Here is a 19,436-nt window from a genome sequence, read left to right on the forward strand (position 1 = left end):
CTGTAGTTATTTTTCTTCTTCATCTGTTGTACACATCACTATAAAAGCATATAACTGTTCTCATGCCTGATTCAGGTACCTGTTTTCTAATACTGTTTTAAAGAAGTTCACAATAGAAATAATATTGACCTGAAGTGTTACACATTAGCATTATCAATTACACAGAACGAGGTGTATAACAAGGTGATACAGTATCACCTATCTTCTTCTCAGCCTTCAGTGAAGAAGTATTTCACAGACTAGACTAAGCAAAAGAAAAAATAAAAATCAATGACACCTATTTTAGAGATGACATTGTTCTCTTCTCACAAGACCTGGAAGAGTTACAAAGATACATACAAAAACTACACAAAGCAGGAGAACCATTTGGCTTAAAAATAAACCTGAAAAAGAACCAGGTTATGTTTAATAAATTCATCAAAGAAAAAAATTATATCTGGAGAACTAGACATAGTGGTTGTTGTTGTTAGTTGCGAAGTCGTGTCCGACCCATCGCGACCCCATGGACAACGTTCCTCCAGGCCTTCCTGTCCTCTACCATCTTCTGGAGTCCATTGAAGCTCACACCTACTGCTTCAGTGACTCCATCCAGCCACCTCATTCTCTGTCATCCCCTTCTTTTATTGCCCTCAATCTTTCCCAGCATTAGGCTCTTCTCCAGTGAGTCCTTCCTTCTAATTAGGTGGCCAAAGTATTTGAGTTTCAACTTCAGGATCTGCCCTTCTAAAGAGCAGTCAGGGTAGATCTCCTCCAGGACTGACCAGTTTGATCGCCTTGCAGTCCAAGGGACTCGCAGGTCTTCTCCAGCACCAGAGTTCAAAGACATAGTAGAACACTACATATACCTTGGCCAATGAAAAATATACTGTTGTTAATTTCTGTGTCTATGTTATTTTTGTCATCTTGTCGAAACTGATAATTTCTCCTTTATTTCCATAGCCACCTCTTCTGTCAAGCTGTTGATCCTTGTCTGCATCTAAAATATTTTATAGTACATTTTATGGAAATATTGTTGGAGACCAATTATCTGAGTTGGGGTTCAAGCAGGGAATTAGTTCAGACTCACTACATAAAACACAAGAGAGCACCTGAATGCCTTTAAGCATTATCTGGCCTTTCCCAGCTGAAAGCTGCCAGTCTGGGGAGATTCCTGTATTATAGGAAGAGGCAATAAAGTAATTAGTTTGAACTCTTCAAGTGTTGGTCTGGTGGACAGATGTTGATGCTCAGCACCTGAGTTACATAGCATGACATAAAAAACCCAAAATTTACTATGAAGATATGTTGCCAACAATTATTAGCAATACATTTATGCTAGGTATATTTGAGTCCAATATTGAGATCACTATATGGATAGTCTTCCCTACAAATGACAAGAATTTGTAAATCTTGCTATGGAATATAACAACTCAATATTTTTCAAATTAGTAGCACAATAAATTTGATAAAAGTTTAACATCAAAGTACTCCAGGACTAATTTCTTATTTGATGAAAGACTATCATTTCTAATCTTTGGAAATACATAATACAATATTTGTTGCAGATATAATACTTTCCTCCCAAGGCAACTAAACTTATTTCCTTTTACGCAAAGAATGTTCTGTGTTCTTTGCACTGAGATTAGGAAGATGAAGATAAGGGATTTTAATTTTGGAAGCTGCCCATAAATATAGATAAAAAAAGACTGGAATTTGTTCAGAGGCAGGCAACAAAGTTGATTATTACAAGTATGTCTTTGAGAACAGAGGATGAAGCAGGTTGTTTCCTAAATAAACAAGAAAAGGAAATAACTGCTGATGGCATTGGAATAAACTTCTCAGAATCGTTAGAATAATCTTTCTTTGTAGAAATTTGACAGAGGCAATATAGTCACTATCCAGGATCCTGTAACAGTGAATTTTCTGCATGGGCACAGATTAAGGCCAAATAACCTTGAAGTTCTTAAATCTAAGAGGCTATAAAAAAATACCTTTTATGGGTTGTAGTAAAAATATTACATTTATTTAGTTTAGGTTTTGGATTATTCCAAATAAACTAAACTAAACTAACTAAAATGTGTAAATAAATAAATAAAACCTACTTCAACAGTCAGATTGATTCATGAAATCATAATTTAATGGGGCCACTGTTAGGGCTTTCCTGTCTTTTAACCATTCTCTAAAATTGATGCTTGCTGATAGAATTGATCAATTGCAAGTATCATCTGAGTTAAAAATTTAAAGTCTATGCTATACTTTAAAATTTCCTTTTTGATATGCACAATGCCCAAGATAAGTTGATTCAGCAATGGCAGGCAACCTGTGGCTCTCTAGTTCCTGTGAATTTTCTGGCCTTAACCATTTCAGCCAACAGTTTCATGGGAAGTTGATAGCAATTAATGAATTGAGAGTTACTGACAATATTTATCAATATATATATATGTAGGCTGCCTAGGGTGGTGGTAGATTCTCAGTTGGGGGTATATAAACATTGCCTGTGTTGAGATTTAATTCAGGGTCTCATTTCTCAGAATGAAATACATTAGAAAGAGATCATACATTCCGTTTGCTCAAGTATTAAAAAGCATATAGCTCAGTGTGATCCTCTTACCTTCAGAGTTCTTTTTTTTTTTTTTTTGCTCAACCCAAATTTTCTTCTTTGCAATTTAAACATTTCGTTTCATGTTCTGTCCTCTGGAATGAATAATTCTGCTCTGTCTTCTACATAACACTATCATGTCTATTGCAATTTTTACTGCTCCAGGCTGAATTACCTAAGACAGTGATGGCGAACCTTTTAGAGACCGAGTGCCCAAACAGCAACTCCAAACCCACATGTATCCGGGTGGGCGTGGCCCATTGAGTGGGTATGGTCCATTGAGTGGGCATGGCTGCGGTGGTAATGGCAGACTGGGTGGGACTAAAAAGTTAAATCAATCAATTCCAACTTTGTGAGATCTTTTTTTTCCCGCGAGTTGAAGTTGATTGATTGAACCTTTTTTCTTTTTTTGCACACAGCGGAGGCCTAAAGCGAAAAGGTTTTATAAAACCCAGCTGAAAGCCTAGGACTGGGGCGATGGTGCACATGCCCACAGAGAAGGCTCTGCGTGCCACCTGTGGCACACATGCCATAGATTCGCCACCACAGACCTAAGACCTCCACCTTTCCTCTTAAGCTTTTCCTGCAAAGCTCCCGATCATCTTGTTCTCCTCTGTATGCCCAGGATCTCTGTTGTGGATGTTTCCCTCTGGAACAGAACACCTGTCATCTTCTCTGTCATTTTTCCATTCATCTGTGTGGGATTTCTGACATTTTGGAATTAATAAAAGTTATTCTTAATAGCGACTCAATTCATAAAGAATATCTTATTTTTCTAATAGCGAACTTCCATTCATCTCAGTAAATAATTTACAACTGACAAGCAGATGAATAACTGATTTCAGATTTCAGATATGTCTAAAGTAAACCATAGAGCCAGTTTGATGCAATGGTTAAGGCACCAAGAAACTGGGAGATTGTGAGTTCTAATCCCACCTTAGGCATCAAGCCAGCTGGTGATCTTGGACCACTCAATTTCTCTCAGCTCTAGAAAGGAGAAGGCAAGAGTAAACCACTTCCAAAATTTTGCCAAGAAAACTACAGGGACCTGTTCAGGAATTACCAGGAGACAAGAATGATTTGTAGGCACCTCCCTTCAAAAGAAGTAAACTACGTACTAAATTGGGTAACACCTTATCCTTTGGGTACTGGTTTTCTATCCACTATATTTAAAGAGAACTAAACTCAATATTTAAAATGACAAATCTCAAAAAGCACAATGCAGAAATGGAGACGACACAAAAATATTTGTTCTTCATTTTATTTTCTTTACAAATAGATCCACCAAACCATTGCCCATCTGTTCATGGAACAATACAATAAAAATGAAACTATTCATTCTTTGTCCTGGTTTTAATAATTTAAAACAATACAGCCCTCCCTTAAAAGAATTTCCGACAGGTGTTGGCCTGTTTCTACATCAGTCTTTCCCACAGTTCCTCTGGACGTATTTGTTACAACCTTTACATTCTTTTTATGACTTGCGGACAGTCAACTCCCAGACTGACTGGTTCAGGAATTCTGGGAATTAAGGTCAAGTGGTTCCCCACCTCTGCCATACAGGCTGGGAAGTTTGGGCGTTATAATTTAATGCAAGTGGAAGGCAATAGTTTTATACATCACAGGGTAGGAATAGTGGAAACAAAAGTTTATTTTTGAAGAGTTATAATTTTATAATCATTATAAAATATAAAAGACCTACTTACAATTTCTTTTTCTTTTTTTAAAAAAAAGAGAACAATCTTACGCCTTTCATAATTTGTGGATAAATGTGGGCTTCACTGCAGTTGACATAATCCAAATGGTGTCTTTAACAAAACCCATAGTTTAAATAGGAATTTTGTACTTCTCTTAACTGATTCTGTCTTTCAGATTCTTTAGAACTGGTGAGATCTCATAGAACATAGAACAGACATAAATATCTATGGCCTCTTGGAATCATGGCATATACGTTTACTACACTAATAAACCTTACCCTAATCTTGGTATGGCTATCAGATCAGGACTGAAAAATCCAGTTAAAGTTTTCTGTACCTCTTTCCTGATGCCTGGATCTGATAGCCCTAAATCTTCTCTCTGTTGCCACAACTCATGATATGAATGCCATTTTAAAAACACGAAAGTCATTATCCAGGGGAGAAGGCCAAATAATGTGTTTCTGAAACACTGAAGCAAGATGACAAAAATAATTGCTTAGAGTTTAGTCTAGAGATCTTCAAACGTGTTAACAAGGTGGCTGTACTATGTGCACTCATTATCTTTATTGGAGATAACAGATCTGGTGCACAAAAATCCAAATAATTGCTAGATGTTATCCAAGCGTTAAAGTTTTATGAAATGGCTTGCTGCCCTCCAGATTTGTGCAGCCCATATATGGTAGCCCTACCTTCAAGAAATCATCTAGGATCAAGTACGCTTTGTTGGTTTCTGAACAACTTGCTTGTAGTTCAGTTGATAGAAAATAAAATCGCAGCTCTCTCATACTCCCGTTTAATAGTGGATATAACAAAACAACAGACCTATTCTGCCACCTGGTGGCCAATAAATATTTATTCAATATTTATTCTTTCTATATAGTTCAAAGGAGAAAAACTTTTGACTCTAGCAAAAAGAATTCAGAAGAAGCCTTCAGACCTTGTGCCACCCAGCAACTCTATATTAATTGAGCATCCCCACTTTTTTCAGACTTCTGCCCCCACCAGAAAAAAGGTGCTGCTGCTTTAAGAGCTGAGGAGTGGTTTCACATTATCCTTTTATTTTTTTCCTTGCAGAAGCCTGGGAAAATAATGAAATGTCTTTAACAAATAGCAAGTAGATTCTGTGTTCATATCAAGTTTGAAACCTTCTCTGAATAAGTTTTGAAGTATGAAGGGCCTTTCAGCACCCACATAATAGCCATTATATATTTAAAAACCCACAAAATCTGGAAAAACCAAAGCCATCCTATTTATACAAGGCAGCCTACCGCTAATGCAGTGGCATCAGGTAGAAAGCAAAGGACAAGAAAGCGGGACTGCCCTGATGCAATGCAAGCTCCATGCCTTGAGTACACACATCATGATATATGCACGCATGAAAAGGGAGGAGCTTCCACACAACATTCTGCTGCTTTTGTTATTTTAATGAAAGGGGCGGCTTTTGCGGAATCTACACTTTTTTTTTTAAGGAACCATAGTATAAGTTATTTTGATGTTATTTTCACACTGCAATCAGGAAGGCACTATTAATCCCATTTACTAATTTCTTAGAACAAGGTATGCTTCCAGTGAAGATAATTTAAAGTCTTGCGAAAGATTAAAAACCCTCTTCCGTTGTGTTGCTGTTCCAAACTTGAAAATCAGGCTACATTTAATTAAAACATTATGCTTCAGGTAGGCTTTTTCAGCGCTGCTTTTCTCATGCTGCCAAGATAAGCATCATAGATGACGTTTAGAAAGTTGTCGTCATTCTGAAAACAAACACATTAGTTAAAAAGAATCTCAAGGAAATCATAATGTCACATTTTTTTTTAAACGCTGGGGGATTAGGATGACAGCAGCTCTGATAGGGTAGCCCTAAAATACACACACTTATACATATAGAAAACAGATTAAATAGACACTCCATGGAAAACAACATAAATTACTTAAACTACATATAGATATTTACAAATGCTAAAAAAACCTGGCAAAAATCACACACAGAGCATACACACACACAAAGATCAGACAAATAACTCATGTGATTTTTCTCCCTAAGTTATTATGTTGTACCTAGTACCTGACAGCGAGTTGAGCGGCATATAAATTTAATAAATAACTTTTAAAAACATATATGAATATGGTCTCAATAAAACACTGGGGAGTAGTATGATAACTATCATTATCTTTAGGCTGCAAAAATCCAGATTTAAGTTAAAATGTTATATAACTCTCTGTTGGCACCATATAATGATCATCAAAAAATTTGTGGCCCTATGGCAAAGCTTTCTTACAATTTTTATTTTCTAAGATAGACTAAAAAAAATTTTATGGAATGCCTATGGTTCCATGATTTTAAAGGATGATATTTTATTTTTGGAATGCCAACTTTCCATTTATTTATTTAAATACTATTTTATTACATGATGTTGTCTGCTCAGAAAGTCATGTCAACATCGTGAGAAGTCTTCATGAATACATTGGTACTGATTGTCTCAAAAGTGCTTTTCTAAAAGGCAACTGGACTTTCTTGGGGTTTTTTTCTCTTGAAAACATTTCGCTTCTCATCCAAGAAGCACTTCAGTTCGCTTCTTGAATGAGAACCAAATGTTTTCAAGAAAAAACAAGTCCAGTTGCCTTTTGTAAAAGCACCTTTGGGACAACCAGGATTTGGGTGGTTAAGCATTTCCATAGACATCAGTTCTAGAGGACATCCAAATGGAAACTGCAAGGATAATGCTGGGGAATCCAAATTCTAGTTCTCTTTTATAAAGCTCATCAAGCAGTCACAGACCAATCAAATGATGTTTTCTAGCTAGCCTCACAGAACACATAATAGGAATTTGTGGCTTTCTAAAACCAATGGTTGATTTCAATATATGAAGAATTTCTGCATTAACAACAACAGTATTATAACTGCCCTGTAATTCCATTGTAGCATCTAACAATAGCAATAAGAAGACTATATTGTACAACTTACACACAACAAAGGTATAGGTGGCTAAGAGTTCAGGATGTCCTACCTGGATCAGATGCAGAAGCGTTTCTTGTAGCTGTAACTTGGTTAGTGGGCTGCTCTTTGGGATGATTGCTTCTGAGTTCTGTAGAGGCAGAAGAAGGTTTGCTGATCCAGAAGTACTTTCTTGATTCATGACGGGCAGCCATCCACTTTCACTTGGTTTTGGCAGCTGTGGGGCACTCTGACTAAATACCATTGGGGACATCAGCTGTGATGGAGCTATAGTAGCAGGAATCCGCTGCGGGGAGATGATCTACTCCCAATATACAAGGAATTATACATTAATTCAATGACTACATGAATTCAATTCATAGACATGCAAAGCAAAGGTTGAATAACAGTAATCTCAGCATTAAAAATAGGTAGGTTGAGGCAAACAGTTTTACTTTAATAAAAGGCAGCCAATTCTCTGGATTGAAATCACATTGAGAAGACAGCATCATATCTTGGAGGCAGCAATACTTTATAAAACTGGGATTACAGAATCAATTCTGGTTTGAAGAGTAGAACAATGCTGAAGGTGGTGAACAGGGCCAACAACAGGCCAGGGCTACATAACTTATTTAACTGGAGAAAGGCTACTTTTTGTTGTGATCCTCTGAAAATAGATTGGATATATTCATATAAGATGATGAACAACTAGAACATACAGGTGGCAGAAGCATTTATTGGCTAAGAGGGCATGTTAGACACCGGTGGGTCTTCGACTTACAACCACAATTGAGCCCAAGATTTCTGTTGCTAAGTGAGACAGTTGTTAAGGGAGTTTTGCCTCATTGTATGACCTTTTTTGCCACAGTTGTTAAGTGAATCACTGAAGTTGTTCAATTAATAACACGGTTGTTAAATGAATCTGGGTTTCCCCCATTGACTATGCTTGTCAGAAGGTGATCACGTGACTCCAGGACACTGCAACCGTCATAAATATGAGTCAGTTGCCAAGCGTCTGAATTTTGATCACGTGACCATGAGGATTCTGCAACATCGTGTGAAAAACAGTCCTATGTCACTTTTTTCAGTGCTGTTTTAACTTTGAACGGTCACTAAACTGTTGTAAGTTGAGGACTACCTGTATGAAGGTGGCTGCCCTATATGTCAACATTAGGCTATAAGTATATGCCATGAAAGTAATTGACCCAGCTGTGGATTGTACTGCCACAGCAGTTTTGTCATCTAAATACTCCTAACATGTCAATAAAGGCCACATTGCTTCTTTGGATAGCTGGGGTTGCAGGAGTGTCAAACTCAATCGCGTCATGTGATGTATTGTGACATATCACAACATTTTTTGCCTTTGCGGAGCCAGGGTGGGCGTGGCCTGTGTGTGACGCATCCGGCCTGCCGGCCACCAGTTTAACACCCCTGCTGTATAGGATGCCGAAATTCTCATACTAACATGAGCTATCCAGCCAATAATGTTTATGCTCAGGAGTACCAAGGAAAAAAACACAAATTGCAAAAACCTTGAAGGAACAAAAAGGCTGATTGATAATTCCCTCCATCTCCAAGATGCTGATCTTTCCTTTTTAAGAGTCAAATGTGGACACATTCGATGGCATTTACATTCTGTGCTTTGGATGGTACAAATTTCATGTTATCAATAAAACCTGCACAGTATAAGTAAATATAATTTGCACAATTCTGCCAATGTAAGGAACAGCTGGCAGTTATAGAGCACGCTATGAACTATGCAGAGCAATACTGACCTCACCATGACAGGGACTGTTCTGGTTTTTGACCTTTTGCAGTCATTGTCCATAAACAGTACTTAACAATCATGAGAATTAAAATAGCCAAACTGAATAAAATTTGAATTTCATAAAGTAGCACTCTCTGAATTAAAGGAAATTAAAAATGCTACAACTTTCTAATGTATATAAATGCAGGGTTTCCCCCCTCATTTACATATTCATGTCTTATTTTATATATTAGATTTAAATCCTGTCTTTTGTTTAAGCACTCAAGGTGATGTACCTTCCACTTTCTGCAGTAACAATGCTGCAAGGTACCTTGGGCTGAGATAGAGACTGACACAAAATGAGTTTCTGTGCTCAGGGGCAGACTACAATTTGGGTCTGTGTCTCTAATGCCAGGCCAAAACCTTAACCAAGCAATAAATAAATATATATTTTGTGTCTTAAACACCGATATCCAATAATTAGGTTTCTAATGCAATCACTTTCTTGAAGTTCAACAGACTGAACAAAGGCTAGCTAGGAGACTGCAAAATCCAAATTAATTTCAGACATCATCTCTCTAAAACCAGCTGTTTTCTTAGAGATAGAGAAGGATTTTTTTATTTGTCTGCAAAAGCCAGCCTTTCCTCGAATACATCAAACCAAGGACTGACGCAGGGTTTAAAATTCAAAAATCCAAAAACATTGCCATGCTAATGCATTCGGTTACAGAATCCAAGACACCCAGCATCATGTTAAATTAAATGAGAAAGTCTATTAGTTGCCGAATCTGGTCTTTGATATGCATTTCTATTCATTAGACAACGTTAATTCATTTTGTCCAAAGCCAGGGCTGGCTGCGTGTGGCCTCCAGTTATATATTTTGGCAGCACTTGCTGTGTTATGAACTACAGCCTCTTTTGGAAAGCAGGTTGTGTATCACACCGCATTATCATGGTCAGATTGCTGGGAAACAGCAATGAAATATCACACAGATGGCCAGCTCATTTTGCTGACCCCCGCTGATGAGAGACAAATTTTGTAATTAAAGAAGAAAACCAGATATGCAGCTTTAGCTAGAAAAGCATTTCTTTCTACCTAAGACGATTTGAAAGTTTATCAAAACTTAGGGATATTTTGATTTTTTTAATCTTGCCTTTATTACTTTACAAGTAACTCAAGGCAGCGAACATACATAATATTCCTTTCTCCTCCTAATTTCCGCTCAACAATAAGCCTGTGAGGTGGGCTGAGAGGGAGTGATTGGCCCAAAGTCATGTGGCTGGCTTTTTATCACTAAGTGCAATCCTGTCTGTGATCCAAGAAATACTTTACTGCCACTAAGATGCATAGTCATTGGAAGCTCCAGCTTCCATAAATTTTCTAAGAGGCACCCTATTAAAATCATCCCAATGGATGAACATCACCACACAGGATGGGAACCAATTTTCTAATTTAAACATGCATTGTATTAAGAGCCCTTCCTTTCATCAGTTCTAAACCTGCCAGAATTTTAATTCAGTGGAGGACTGCTAAGAATTAACACACTGAGGAAATTTTTTCTTTGTTCATATTTGTGTACCGTATGTGTTTTTTTGGAAGGGGGTTGTTGGAGTGCCCTTAAATCAATGTTGATTCTGAGAACTGTTTAGACAAGTATAAGAGAAGGAGTGGCAGAACCTGGGGGCAGAGTTAAAAGAGGCATCAGCCTAGAATCCCGTTGTAACCACAAGCAAACTAAGTCCAATTTCTGTTGAATTCCTTTCACCTTTATCTAATGCCAAGCAGGTGTTAACTATTAATTGAGAAGATACTTATGCATAGACATGATTAACAATAAATTAGTTTAATGGGACCTTCACATGTGGACCTGATCTTTCATGGCTGACGATAAGTCCCTTCAATTTTCTTGGCCATGTTTTTGGATGTGCTTTGCTTTCTAGGGCTGAGAGAGGAATTGTCCCTATGTTACCCAACTCACTTTGTGCTTAAGGTGGGACTAGAACTCACAGTCTCCCAGTTTCTAGTCTGGTATCTTAACCACTATACCAAATCAGGTCTCTACATTGACGACTTTCCAGCCTCCCCCAGACACTGTGCTAATATGCATGTTCTTATGTTAAATTTTACATCTGAAATACCTAAAATAGAATAAACAATTTCCCATATGAATTCTTTAAGAGTGTTTAGGTAGGTGCCATCTGGATCCAGTGAGTTTCTGGCTTTTAATTTGTCAATAATCCCCATAACTTCAGCTCCTCACCTACCATCTGTTTCATTTTCCTCACTGCAAAGAGCCAAGTCAGGCACATGGTATTCATCCTTCACTATGAGAACATAAGCGAAAAATTGAGTTTTTTGTGTGACTTGAATATTCCCTTAATGCCTCTATTGACCAAAGACCCCATTGACTCCATTTAAAGTTGAATTTATTTTTAGTCATTACTTTTTTTCTAACCATACAGTGTCTACGTATCTGATTTAAATTTGATCAGATATGTCTATTTTCTGGATAAATTCAAATCCAATTATGTTCTGTTTTTGTTAATTGCTTCAGTAACATATATTTCCACTTTGCTGAGCCTCATTCTACAAATTATGGTTTTTAAGCCATATGGAGATGCAATACAAGCCAATTTGAAACGAGACTTATGAGATGCCTACTGGTAAGGAAGCAGAAACAGACACTAGTTATGGAAGGAAATCATAATGAGTTCTTTAAATACATGTTTGTTCAGTTCAATATTCAAGATGTTGTCTAGGCAACAGGTAACACCAGGCAGACTTTGTAAAATTTAATCCACTGTCCTTTGAAAGACTGCGAGAGCAGATGCAATTCACTAAGATAAACAATTCTAGGGAACAGATTTGGGGAATGTTTTTATTATCAAAGGGCTGCTCTGATTTGCCTGAATATCTGTAAATGTGAGTCTGCCAATATTATTTGCTGGAAATGTTTTGTCCTTAGCTAGGGTGACGAGAAAAGTCTTTGTGCAAGGCAGAGCACTGTGCTACAGGACAACAATAATAATCAGCCCATTGTCTTCATAAATATATATCTTGCTGCATAACAGGGATATTTGAAATTAGGCATTTCTCCTTATGCTCAGACATGACCTTTGGGTTTTATGGCTGGTAAATATAGAATGTGACAGAAAGATAAAATAGGGAGCTAATCTTACGGATGACCTGGGAAATTAAGTCCTGGGAATCTTGATAGTGAGAGAATAATTTCACCAGTGTGTTCAGCAATATTTGTTGAGGTACCAGGAAACAAGTGTTCTCCAGGAGCCTGGCAAGGGCCAATCTGGCTGGTTGGAAGTTGCCTTTTGCCCATGAAAAGACTCTGGAAGGCAAGTGCTGTTCAGAGCAGAAGGAAAGATGGTTTTGTTTTGCAGGGGCTAGTAACTTGCTCCTAAGTAGCAAAGCCTGGTTTTCATAGAAAATGATATAATTAGGAGCAGACTATCATAGTATCTCTACAGCAGGGGTTCTCAATCTTGGCAACTTTAAGACTAGTGGACTTCAACTCCCAGAATTCTGGGAGTTGAAGTCCACTAGTCTTAAAGTTGCCAAGGTTGAGGACTCCTGCTCTACAGTATCTTTTTCATTATCCTATGTGAAGTACAGGCAGTCCTTGACTTAAAGTCACTATTGGGACCAGAATGTCCACTGCTGAGCAAGGTGGTTATTACATGAGTCACACTGATTTTACCACCTTTCTTGCCATGGTTGTTAAGCAAATCACTGCAGTTGTTAAATGAAATCATGTGACTGATAGGTGACTCCAGCTTCTCCCATTGATTTTGCTTGTTGGAAGCCCACTGAGAAAGTCACAAATGGCGATCACGTGACCTCAGACACTGCAACCATCTGAAATACCTGTTGGCTGCCAAACACTCAAATTTTGATCACGTGACTGTGGGGATGCTACAATGGTCGTAAGGACCAGTTGTAAGTCACTTTTTCCAATGCCATTGCAACTTTGAATGGCCCGCTAAATGAATGGTTGTAAATCAAAGACTACCTATACATCTCTGCCATATCACCTATGGGGAAAAAGTTAAGCACTACATTAGGGGTCTTCAAACTTGGCCCTTTTATGACTTGTTGATTTCAACTCCCAGAATTCCTCAGCCAGGCATGCTGGCTGAAGAATTCTGAGAGTTGAAGTGCACAAGTCATAAAAGGGCCAAGTTTGAAGACCTTTGCACTACATGTAGGAGACCCCATTGTCTGTACCCTGCTCTAGGGCAAATCTACTTTCACAAATTGGGAATGTTGCATCATGGCAACTGAGTCCTGCAAGGAACCCCTGAAACATAAAGATCTCCAATTCCCAAACCTAATCCTGGTTACGGAATAAAAAGAGTCCACCCTCTAAGTGTATTTTTTATTATCTATCAAATACATAACATCTCAAAGCTGTCCTGAACTGTTGTTTTTTCCATTCAATTCTAATGAAAATGTCATAAGCGTCCTTCAAAAAAAAAAAAAAAATCCTTAAACAGAAAATGAGTCATCTGTTCAATTGTTGTTTTCCACATCATTTGTGCTTTCACGCTTCACATTACTTCAACTTGCAGAGCTTAAGAATAAGCTCTTTTCCCAATTTTACTTGTAAAGAAATACTTGGCTGTTACCTGCTGGGTTGGGTCTGACCAATGGCAGATCATAACAAAATGAATAAATCAAAGGCCAATACCTCCTAAGAACACAAAGCCCATTATTCAGATATGAACTTTCTGAGGAGTTTCAAACCATTTAGTATTGATGGAAGCAGGAAGATTGGAAGGGGATCATATTATCATTTCAAAAGGCCTTCTGAAAAGTTCAACAAGAACAGTGACAAATTGAAGCAAGTTCCCAGGAGGGCTGCCAAGATGGCAAAAAGTCTCAAGAAGGTCCTACCATCGGCCAATAGAACAGGTTGCCATATGAAATGGTGCGTTCTTCACTACAGGTCTTTTAACAGAGGCTGGGTGGGCCTTAGATCCTGCAGTGAGCAGAGGATTCAACTGGATCAATGTTTCCCATTCCTGGCAGTGGAATTCTGTGATCTGAAGTCCACACACCTGAAAATTGCCATACTTGAAAAACAGTGCACTAGATGAACCCTGTAGGGTTCCTTCCAACTCTACATTTCTATCATTGCAAGATTCTTGCAAATAGAGCTTGGCAACTGTAATGTATGCTTTAGAATATCTGAAATGATTGTTTATAAACAAATTAAGTCATCCAATGCTATTATTCAAAAAAAAAAATACATTGTTTTCCCCTAAAGATAATCTCATCTGTGAGGGGAAAACAAATCTCCCAATTGCAGTCCTGGGATTTTTAAATCCTTCTTCTGAACACTTGGGAAAGTCATTAAGGCTTATCCTGTGCTTTTTTAGATAAGCTAAGAGAAGTGTTTGCAAAGCAGAAATGTGGCTAAAGGATTAGGCATTGTCCCTAGCGCTGGAAAAGATCTGCTTATGTCGTTCAAAGAGAAACTAATAATAATGCTAAAATAGAGCCATTTGAGGAATCTAGTATGTTAGATCAGGGGTAGGCAATTATGGCCCCTTTAACGACCTGTGGACGTCAACTCCCAGAATTCCTGACACAGCTATGCTGGCTCAGGAAGTTTAGGAGTTGAAGTCCATAGGTCATAAATGGGCTGTAGTTGCTCACCCGTTTTAGGTGCTATCACATTTATCGTTGATTTACCTGAAGAAGTGGGGGTTGCTTTTCTGTCGCTGAAGCCTTGTCCATCCAAGAATCCAAAGGTTTCAGAGTGGTGGAGGCCTGAGTAACTACAGGAAACTTAGCAGCTAAGGTTGGCCGACTGGCTATGTGCAGCTGTTGTTCCTGCTGCACTATCTGCAGTTTCTTCAACAACTCCTGAGGTGAAATTATGCCAGAATTTCCAGGGTGATTCCCAGGAAGAGGATGCGACTGCTTAGCAGGTTTGGATTGTTCTTTACCAAGAGCTGGGCTTGGTAGGGAACCATTGAAGTACATCATGGGTGGCTGTATTACACTGTTTACCTGGGCCATCGAGGAGATGGCTGGAGTCCTGTTGAAGCCTGGAGCAGTTGAATTTGCTAGTCCTATGCTGTTAGCTTCCACTTTAGTCCTCTGTTCAGACTGGCCTTGCAACTGCTGGAGCAGGCTCCTCGCGCACACGGTGTTCTGGGCAGGATGAGAACTCCCAACGCTCTGTGAAGTCACAGGCTGGAAGAGCCCAGTGAAAGCTTCTCCTACGGAAGAAGGTTGGCTGCCATTCTCGCAGAGGCGGCTCTCTGGGAGTTCTGAGACTGGGTGAAGCTCTGGTCCACGCACCATCAGTTTTTGAATGGCCGGGCAGAGCTGCTTTTCTGCTGTGGGCGAGTGTCTTCCAGGCTCCTCGTATGAGAAAGTGCGCACAACTCCTTGTCTCAGAGGAAAAATGTCTTGGTGGAGTTTCTGAGATGGCCCTGAGACATTTTGGTATAGACTTGATTTTTCCTGCTTTCCAAAGAGAGTCATAAGGGATAGGTGCTGTGGCTCAGAATCTGTGTTCTGAAAGAAGGAAGGAAGAATAATTAAGGCCAAATCTGACTTGGCTAGCTGCATCAACAATAAATAAAAACAAATCCTCACCGGAACCTGGGGGGGGGGGGAAATGATCAGAATAGATAGTTGTGAGGGGAAATGGCATGTAGGGGACTGAAGTTATCCCCTACTTACTGTATATTGGTTTGCTTTGGTCTAGCCATGGCTACTGTTTCATAAGGCAATGAGGTCACATATTTTTCTAGTGTCCAGTGATCCCTCGGCGCACACTTGTACAATGATAGTGTGGTAAAATTTCTGGATATAGAAGAGGGAGGAGTAAAGAGGGGGTTCAGCTTGGAGTCACTCGGCAGGAAGAAGCAACAGGGGCCAGACCCTTGAAGCCTTTATCTGCCTGTTCCCAAGAGAATGCAGTTAATCTGGCAAACGTCTTGCATGTAGAGGTATCAAAATAAAGACACCACTTTGCCCTATACACAAGTTGTTCTGGTTCCTTGCATCTGACAGATAGCAAGCAGCCTATATTTTTCCTGTTATGACATCACAATTGTTTCCACCAAGGATGCATGATCCGTCACTCCCTGATAAGTAGCAGAAGCCTCTTAAAACCCTCACTGAATCAAGCTCACCCTTCTGCCATTGGTTTTATTTTATCAATCTGAATGTAGCTGAAGACATGTCCAACTGTCTCACAGATGATTCTATATATACTTCTATTAAAACAAACCCCACTATATTTAAGAAATTAATCAGTTGAATAGTTAATCATGAATGCGAATATGTCCACATACCTGGACTTTCTGGCTTTCCCTGGGCTTCAGAGGGATTGGTTTGATCAAATTGGGATTGTGGTATAGAGCAGAAGAACTGGTCATTTGTTTTGGCTCGGAACATGTTTTACACTGCAAAACACACATACACACACACACAAAAATATTATTTTATTAAAAAAGCAATGTTTCATCTCAAGATTGATAGAACTATAGATTGTGGAATTGGAAGGGACTGCAAAGATCAAGTCCAACTCTCAAAAAGTGACTGTCCAGCCTCTTCTTTCAGAGAATCTCAGAGACAGTGATTCTTAACAAACTCCCTCATTTTTTCTACAGATTTTACTGTCAGAACGTTTTTCTTATACTGAAACAAAAATTAGGTAGTTGCAGCTTGTGACCATTATGATTAACACCATCACTGGAAACAAATATAGTTAAATTCAGAAGAGAAACTGCCAGGTTGAAAAATGACCATGAGAATCATGGATACTTGAAAGGAACATAATATCATTTTATAGGAATAGACAGCACATGCAATCCATAACCTAAGTATAATGCCAATTTCCATGAAAGATTTTTTTAAATGTAATTTTCTATTCCTGATTATCTCCTCAGTTTGCATGTAATATACATGCAAAAACAAACTAAGAGCAAGGGACACATTTAAAACAACTCATAATGTTTGAACAAGAGTAGTTTCAGGTTGCAGATGTTATTACTTGATTTTCACAGCTTCTGAAGAAACATAAACATATGACCTTCAAAGCAAGGTTTTGAAGGCATCGATTCTTTAGCAAAAACTCTATACTGTTAAGGAACTTCAATTCAACTGACCTAAATTATATACAATCTGATATTAAAAGAGAAGGGAAAATACAAAATTGTACAAATTATGAGATCTGAATAGACCTCAAAATTAAAAAGTTCTCTATTCAAATGCAGGCAAATCAAAGAAAAGCTGAGTGCTGAGCAAAAATAACTGACATTCTCAGTTTCTCTTGAGATGTTATTTCATATATAGTATGGGCCATCACAAATGAAATGGTCCTATCCTATATTTTAAGTCATGGAACATCACAGGGTAGAAAGATGCAAAAAAGAGTTCAGAAGTCTTGGAAGCCTCACATAGCAAAAAAGTAAAAAGATAACTCTTCAAATACTCAAGATTCAGAATCGTACAGAAGGAACGCTGGTATAAATTTGCATTCAAATATCCAAAAGTTAAAATGAACTTTCATTACTGCCACAATTTATTCTGCATCCAGGAAACTAAAATGCTGAGATTAAGAAGCTGAATATAAAATTGTTCCTGTGAGTGGCATCTGATAAAGCAATGGTTTTCAACCTGTGGGTCGGAACCCCATTTGGGGTTGAACGACCATTTCACGGGGGTCCCCAAACAAGGCTGTCCGCCATTTCCCCCCCTTTTCTTTGGCCACGCCCCTGGCACCCAGTGATATATAAGTGGTTGGGGGTCACCACAACATGGGGAACTGTATTATGGGGTCGCGGCATTAGAAAGGTTGAGAACCACTGTGATAAAGAAAAAGATGAAGGGGAAAAAAAACAGATTAAAGGATGTACTGTAGATTCTGAGGGAGGCAGCTCTCAGTCATGGGAGTAAAAGAAGCATAGACTTATCAACAGATGGCCCAAACAAATCTCTAATTTCTAGTGATTCTTACAGCAGAGGAACAGAAAAGCAAACCTCATTACTAGTCTCCTACTTCATGCTGAGGTATCACTATTTTTAGGCCTTGCAAGTTGTTCGAAAATGATTATTCCCAAATTCCCTCATTATTTGTCTTGACAAAACTAAATCATTTTTCCATAATGATTATCTGTTCCTGAAAAAGGTACCTGGACTCTAAAATGAACAGAACGGCAATCTAAACTCTCAAAGGCACCTCTGATAGCTTGTTAATTCCAATCATAAGGCATTTTTCAAAATGGCCAGAGGCATGAGAGAGATATTGGCTTTATGCTAATAATCATCTCAAAGAACAGGCTCTAAGCTCAGCCTTCCTCAACCTTGTTCATGGAAGGGATGGAAGCTACAGCCACAAGATTTTTCACAGAACAAAACCACCAACGGCATGGTTTGTTATATATTATGGAACTGTGATCTAACATATATGGAAAGCACCAAGATGGGTAAGATGGTCTTAAATCACTGCTTGAGCATTTAGGATTGCTTTCTAAGGTGGAATAGCCATACTGGTAGTTCTCCACTTGTGACTAGATATCACACTATATAGGAATAAATTTGTTCATTGTTTAACACCCTCATCTTAAGAACCTTCCATATTCCAGAGTAAGTGTGATGCATTGGACTAAGACCCAACTTCAAGTCTGTCCTCAGCCATTGAAGCTCATAGTATGGCTTTCGGTCAGTTGCTAACATTCACTCAGCTTACCTCACAGGTTTGTTGTGAGGAAAGGCTGGAGGAGAGAGGGCTAACCATGAGTTCTTAGTGGAAAAGTGAGATAAAAATTTAATAAATACATAAACTTCATTTTATTAGCTAGAATCAAGGAAAGAAATAGAGATAGTCTGAAGTGGATAGATGTTATTTATTGACTGAAGTACATTGTGTCCTCGTCTGCTCTTTCATTGGAAGCTATTGGAGAACATTAAATCATTAAATGAACCTGTCTACTTAATAGTGCAGTAGAAAGTCCATCCATCTCTCTGTCCACCCAACTGTCATCAAGAAAACGTACACATTGCATTCCCCTGTAAAAACTGAGTAATTTTCTTATTCCTATTCCCAGTGTTCCCTCCCCCCTTCCCTCTCTCTTCCCTCCCCCCCTCTCTCTGACAGGCTGACTGTAACACATGGGACCTTTGCTCTCAAAAGGATGAAATGAAAAATCACTATTTTACACAATGGGTATGAAATATGATGCATTTGATGCAGAGGAAACTTAAAGTGTCACCTATTGTCACCCTAATGCAGATTATCTTCAGCTTTAGGACGGCAGCTGTTCCTGCATCTCACTGCATTGCCAAAGATAAATTTCTCTGTGGCATAATATTTCCTTGGTAACCAGTTATAATAAATAAATTTAGGTGGAGAAGCTAAGCAGCACAAATAGATTGATTCGTTCTTCAGATGAATTGTTTCCAAACAAGTGTCTTGAATGATACACAGTACACAATGGAAGGGA

General features: G+C 38.5%; 1 protein-coding gene across 3 annotated transcripts in view; it reads right to left on the reverse strand.

Moving 5' to 3' along the window:
- Positions 1-3,823: 3,823 nt before the first annotated feature.
- DCP1B (decapping mRNA 1B) overlaps positions 3,824-19,436 on the reverse strand; it is a 50,073-nt gene continuing 34,460 nt past the window's right edge. For all 3 annotated transcript variants that reach the window (XM_039362295.1, XM_039362376.1, XM_039362213.1), the window contains 4 exons: positions 16,284-16,394; positions 14,665-15,498; positions 7,281-7,529; positions 3,824-6,026 (listed from right to left, as the gene is read on the reverse strand). In XM_039362295.1, coding sequence (XP_039218229.1) covers positions 5,946-6,026; positions 7,281-7,529; positions 14,665-15,498; positions 16,284-16,394 — 1,275 coding nt within the window. In that variant the 3' untranslated portion in view covers positions 3,824-5,945. The remainder of the gene's footprint in view (positions 6,027-7,280; positions 7,530-14,664; positions 15,499-16,283; positions 16,395-19,436) is intronic.

This window comes from Crotalus tigris, unplaced genomic scaffold, assembly GCF_016545835.1.
Source record: "Crotalus tigris isolate CLP2741 ecotype Arizona unplaced genomic scaffold, ASM1654583v1 scf7180000017541.2806704, whole genome shotgun sequence".
In the NCBI taxonomy this organism is placed as follows: Eukaryota; Metazoa; Chordata; class Lepidosauria; order Squamata; family Viperidae; genus Crotalus; species Crotalus tigris.